The following is a 6000-nucleotide window of genomic DNA, read 5'->3' as shown; positions in this document are numbered from 1 at the left end:
AAGTGCGAATTCACGGCCAAGGAGCAGGGCGGGGGTCTCCGAATGGAAGGTTATCAAGAGGGAGCATCGTGGGTGGGGGGAGCGTTCTTGCCGAAGGAAGCTGGGGGGGGGGGGGACGAGGAATCGGCCCGTAAACGAGGGTGAGCACACACGGAGGGGGGATTCTTGCTAAGATGGGACGAGGCACGACGGAGCACGAAGCCTCGGGGTGTCGAGGGAGGGGTTCAGCTGGCCCGGGCGAGTTTAGTCAGTGCGGGCGCCCCTGCAAGGGAGGCACTGCACAGGGGTCCCCGCCAGCGCAGGCGCGTCCACAATGACGTTCCACGGGGCGGACCCGGCCGCAGTCGGCCAGCCTCTGCCGTTCTCACTGGGTTTGGGTCACGGCTTCCTCTACCTGGGATTCTGCCGCAAGACGGCGCGACAGGGACACGCGGCGACCCCAGCAGCGCGCCCGGACTCGGCCTCAGAACTTCGAGGCCCGCGTCGCCGCCTACGCCCCAAGCCCGTCTGCGGCGGCCCCGCGGCCGGCCCTGAGCGCCTCTCGCCCGCCCCCAGAACGAGCATAGGAGTGAACGGCGCACGGACACAACGACGCGCCCGCCGCGCGACCAGGAACCTTGAGTGGGAAGGAAAGGCGTCCACGGTCCCCCAACCGCCCGCAACCCTAGGGCCAAGGGAACGTCTCGGAACCAACGGTGCGACCCTCGATTCTGGCGCCAGAGGGGACGCGTTTGCGAAGGACTTCCGGGGCGGGGTCTGGCCGGGAGCGGAAGATTCCGGGCGGTGCGCGGGGTCGGACGGCTGCTGAGCGGGCTTCGGGCGGGTTCGGTGGGCCGCGGGAAGGAGGGCACGCGCCGGGGCGGCGGACGGCGCTCGGTCGGACTCCCCGGCCGCGCGGCCATGAACCTGGAGCGGCTGCGGAAACGCGTCCGGCAGTACCTGGACCAGGTGGGCGGCCCGACCCTTGCCGGGACTCGTGAGGCAAACGGGCTCCGAGCGCTGGTCCGTAGAGGAGACTGTGGTCGCGGTCTTGGTGGCGCTTGGTCCGGCCGGGCATGGGCCTTCGCCCTGGGGTAAAGCCCCCGAAGGGAGGGGTCCAGCACCCCCACCCCCGCCTTCTGTGCAGCTGGGAGGATGAGGAACACGGGGGTGGACACCACCTAAGCGCCCCGCGAGCCTCGCATGTGCCCGGAGCCCCGCTCTGCAGCAGCCTAACTGCTGGGCGCAGAGCGGGCGCTCAGTGAAGTGGAGGGATTACTCCAGGAGGAAGGTTGCAGGGTGGCTTTTGAATTTAGCTAGTTAATAGAAAATTTTCAAGTTTTAGTTTTAATTCTTATTTGGCAGAATTTAAGTGAATAAAGGTACATATAACCGTGTTTTGTCGAGTCAGTACTTTAAAAAAGTTGACTGTATCCCCTGCCCTGCTCTCGAATGAACAGCAGTGTTGAAGAAGCGACTCCAGAATCAGCAAGGTCACTTAGTTTTTGTAAAGTTTATACTCTCCAAATAAGTCGGAAACCAAGAAGGGGGGGGAAAAGCATATTCGATATGAAATGTTCACAATGGTGTGAAATGCTGCCAGATGCCTGCGTACATTGGAGGGCTGTATTTTGGTCAGTCAGTTGAATGGAATAGACGCCCCTGAGCACTTTCTTTGGAGCCCTGGGGACTAGTGAGCAATGAAAGGGGCCTGGTTTCCACTCTTGGGGCACTTAGAGTGAGCAGATGTGTAACCATTCCGTAAGCATTCCTCTTCCCAGATTGGCAATGGGGTTTCTAGTTTTCGTTGGAGAACTGAGAACCATTGCTAATGAAATACTGCAAAAGAATTGTTTAAATTTTCTAGTGTTTTAGGTACCCGCTGATACATTTTTCCAATGTATAAGTTTAAAAAGAAATCCTACCTTCTTGAGCTGTAAATATCAAACAATGTTTTTATTGTACCACTGAACCAAAACTCACCTAGCTGAGATGTAAAATGAAGATATGATTGGTAGACCCCTGCTACATGTAAACAATTATTGTATTAAGATGTTGATTTACTATATGGCATTCTAATAATACTAGATATCTGTTTAAAACTATTGAAATAACAGTGCAGTTACTTTTTTTTTTTTTAATATAGCAACAGTATCAAAGTGCTCTATTTTGGGCAGATAAAGTAGCTTCACTCTCTCATGGTAAGTGACAACTTCTATTTTTTTTCTGATTTCTATATTTTAAAAACCTTTCTATTTTTCCTTGTACCTCTGACCATTTGTGTGATTTTTCCCTTCCAGAGGAGCCCCAGGACATTTATTGGTTGGCTCAGTGTCTTTACCTAACAGCGCAGTATCATAGAGCAGCTCATGCGCTTCGCTCACGGAAACTGGACAAAGTAAGTGTCGGTGTGAACTCTACAACTTGCCAAAGCTTTTCAAAACTGTCATTAGATTAAATGTCAGAATTATTTAAAAGGATTCAGGTTTTTTTACTGAATGTGGAGAAATTTTCTTGTTCCTAATCTCAGTCATTTTTGCCCCCTCAGTCTAAGTTTTGCCCCCTCAGTCACTAAGTTTTGAAAATTATGTTTTCTAAATAACTCTGAAATTATGGATATTCCTTTCCATCTCATTACTGCTCATACCTGTCAGGTCTTTAATTTGCCTCTCTTGTCTCTTTTCTCTAGTAACATCTTTCCCACTCTACTTTCCCTCTCTTTTTAACTATCTTTTAAACCGTTACAAGGGTAATCTTCCCAAAACACAGAAACGCAGGCCGATTATAGCACTCACGGTATCTCTCAGTGATCTCCCATCACCCACAGGGTAAAATTAGATGCATCAGTAGGCATCAAAGGTCTTTTAAGATTTCTCTGCAGTCTGTGTGGAACCCAGCACCACCACCAGTACATGTAACACACACCCCAGTTGTGCTGACTACTTGCAGGCCCTTGGACTTGTGACAGCTGTTCATGCTCAGTGCCTGGAATGCTGGCCAGCCTCTCACTTTTCTCTCTCTTGCACATGTTTTCTTTAACTGGCTAGTATTTCTCACGTCCTTCTTTCAGAGTTTAGGTAGTTTATATCTTATGTAGTGCTGTGTCTTATGTCTTCCTGCCGTAACCTCCTTGAGGGCAGATCCTTACTCCTTTGTTTTTGTTTTTTTTTTACTCTTTTATTTTACTTTTTTTAAAAAAAGATTTTATTTATTTATTTATTTCAGAGTGCGTGTGCGTGCAGGCATGGGGGGGCGGGGCAGAGGGAGAAGCAGACTTCCTACTGAGCAGGGAGCCCGATGCAGGACTCTTATCCCAGCCCCCTTGGATCATGACCTGAGCTGAAAACAGACGCTTGACTGACTGAGCCACTCAGGCGCCCCTCCTTACTCCTTTTTGAATCCTTGCTGCCTAGTAAACAGTAGATCCACAATGAGTATGAGTTAAAAAGACTGGATTTGGGTTTTCTGCAACAGTAAAAGGACAAATTATGAAAGTAGATTCCTTCATTTTATGCTTATACTTTTTTAGAATGAGGTGTATGTTATCTTGATCTCTTTTTTAATAGATTAATTTCTTTCCTAGCTGTATGAAGCATGTCGCTACCTTGCAGCTAGATGCCATGTAAGTTTGCTCTCTGTTTCAGTTTTCTTTGGTAAAAGTTTAATTATATGAATGTTATACATCCCTTACACATGTGTACAGATTCTGGTGATCGAGCTTGGCAGATTAGTAATAGTCTTTTCTTTAATATTGTTTGCTATAAAATATTGATGCTCCATTTACTGGAATCTGACATGCATGAAGAAGAGTCTGCTTTAGAATTCTAAATTTTAAACGCTACATTTTAAATTTAGGTCATGAGTGGGTATGATATTTTATTACCCTTTTCAAATCTGCGGTCCTCGTGTGTATGTCTAGTCTTCGAAGCTGTGGGTGGTAAAAAGTGTCTCTGGCCTTTACCCAGTACGCTGCAAAGGAGCATCAGCAGGCTCTCGATATTCTCGATCTGGAGGAGCCAATCAACAAAAGGTTATTTGAGAAATACTTGAAGGATGAGAGTGGCTTGAAAGACCCCTCCAGTGACTGGGAAATGTCACAGTCTTCGGTGAGTTGTGCTGCAGTAAGCATGCTTGAGTAACATCAGTAAGAATTGCTCACATGACATGGCAAACATGAACCACCTTCTTTTATTTGAGTATAACCATGTTAAAACAGTCTGGTTCCCAACTACTTGCCACCGAAACACAAAAAGATTCTGAGACATTTCGGAGTCCTTAGTTGGAAACTGTAGTTATGTCTTCATTGCTTGAATCTGAAATAGGCTGACTTGAGATTTTTCTTCTTATTTTTGATACCTTAAACTACTCCCACAGGTGGAATACCCTTTCCCCATCTTACGGTGTTGCGACCCCTACCCCATGAACCCTTGATTACTTTAGTTTTCTTCTTTCCGGGGAGTGGTTTGGTATTACTATTTATGTTATTTTGAATATTTCAGTCTGTATACTTCATATCTGCCTGAAATCGCAAATTCCTTATTGGCAGAGATTATATAATGTAACGTAACAAATAATATTCACAGTCAGATTACTAATCTGGACATCTGGACTGTTTTTTTGTTTGTTTGTTTGTTTGTTTGTTTTAACAGCCTTCTTGAGGTACCTATTTATGTGCTAAGAAGCACATTCATTTTTCTGCTTAGAAAGGTATTTATGAGGGAGCTTGGTATTACCATTATTATTTTTGGACTGCTTATCCACTAATTTACCTGCTAAGAAAAGCATAGTTTATTTGTAATGTGCTATTATTTTATAAAATCACTTTTTTTTTTTTTTTTTTACAAGTCATAGGATACTGAATAGGTCTAAAATTTTCTTGTTATATCCTTTAATATTTTTAGGTTTGGATTTTCTCAATCTTCTTTGCCCTTTACCCATTTTAGCCACCCATCTCTGGATCATCTATAAGTTTAGTTATGAGTTTCTTGAGGGTCAGAGTCTGAATATAAGTTGGATTACTGTATCCTCTTGTTAGTGGTAGTAGTGCAGTGGCTACTGTGTGAACACCTTAACATGTGCTAGCTATGCAGAGAACCATCACCTGTAGTGCTCAAGGCCTTGTAAGTTAGATGAGAGAAGGAAACTTGTCTGGGGTCACTAGTAAGCATCAGACCTGGGATTTGAACTCAGATCTGTCCAGTCCTATAAATCCATGATCATTGTGCTATGTTGCTGCATTTTCCCATATTAACTAAGATCCTTTCATTGAGATCTGCCTGTCAAACTGAGTTTAATATTTGTGTGCTGTTTGCTGTCTAAATCATTACTGTCTTTTATACAGAACAGATAAGGAACAAAGTAACAATGACATGTTCTCTATAAAGATTGTTGAAATGAGAAGAGCCTAGGAGAGATAGATTAGAGAAGTTTTACTTTGCTTTCCTGTTTCTGTTAATTTATACCGTCTTGACGGTTGTGGGGTGGAACAAATCCTTTTAGAGGTTAAGAAAAGTCTCAGTGTTCAGACAGTATGTAAATTTTTTTTTTTTTGAAGATTTTATTTATTTGTTAGAGAGAGAAAGCACAAGAGTGGGGAGGGTTAGAGGGAGAAGCAGACTCGCCATTGACCGGGGAGCCTGATGTGGGACTCGATCCTGGGATTCCAGGATCATGACCTGAGCCAAAGGCAGACCCTTAACCGATTGAGCCACCCAGGTGCCCCTATATAGTTCTTGATCCAAAGTTCAGTTTAGAAGTATTGATTTGTGTTTGACTCATCATTTTTTCAACAGATAAAGAGTTCTATTTGTCTCCTACGAGGGAAGATCTACGATGCCCTGGATAATCGAGCCCTAGCTACCTATAGCTACAAAGAAGCTTTGAAGCTCGATGCCTACTGTTTTGAAGCATTTGATCTTTTAACATCACATCACATGTTGACAGCCCAAGAAGGTTTGGAAACTCAGGTGTTTTCATGTTTAGCACAATTAATATTGTTTAGAATTTTTTTCCTCTGAAATC

At 45.0% G+C, this 6000-nt stretch overlaps 1 protein-coding gene across 2 annotated transcripts in view; it reads left to right on the top strand.

Annotated features, from left to right (window-relative positions):
- The first annotated feature begins 344 nt into the window (after positions 1-344).
- Positions 345-6000, top strand: part of CDC16 (cell division cycle 16) — a 30502-nt gene continuing 24846 nt past the window's right edge. Inside the window, exons 1-6 of one of the 2 annotated variants that reach the window (XM_044380167.3) lie at positions 345-695; positions 2126-2180; positions 2280-2377; positions 3563-3601; positions 3945-4085; positions 5772-5931. In XM_044380167.3, coding sequence (XP_044236102.1) covers positions 4071-4085; positions 5772-5931 — 175 coding nt within the window. In that variant the 5' untranslated portion in view covers positions 345-695; positions 2126-2180; positions 2280-2377; positions 3563-3601; positions 3945-4070. Of the gene's footprint in view, positions 696-719; positions 949-2125; positions 2181-2279; positions 2378-3562; positions 3602-3944; positions 4086-5771; positions 5932-6000 lie in introns of those variants that run through there. The other variant, XM_057306895.1, reaches the window with a different exon arrangement.

The sequence above is a fragment of the Ursus arctos genome, unplaced genomic scaffold (assembly GCF_023065955.2).
Source record: "Ursus arctos isolate Adak ecotype North America unplaced genomic scaffold, UrsArc2.0 scaffold_10, whole genome shotgun sequence".
NCBI classification, from domain to species: Eukaryota; Metazoa; Chordata; class Mammalia; order Carnivora; family Ursidae; genus Ursus; species Ursus arctos.
Note: the sequence above shows the minus strand (reverse complement) of the source record. Positions and strands in the feature narration are given on the sequence as shown.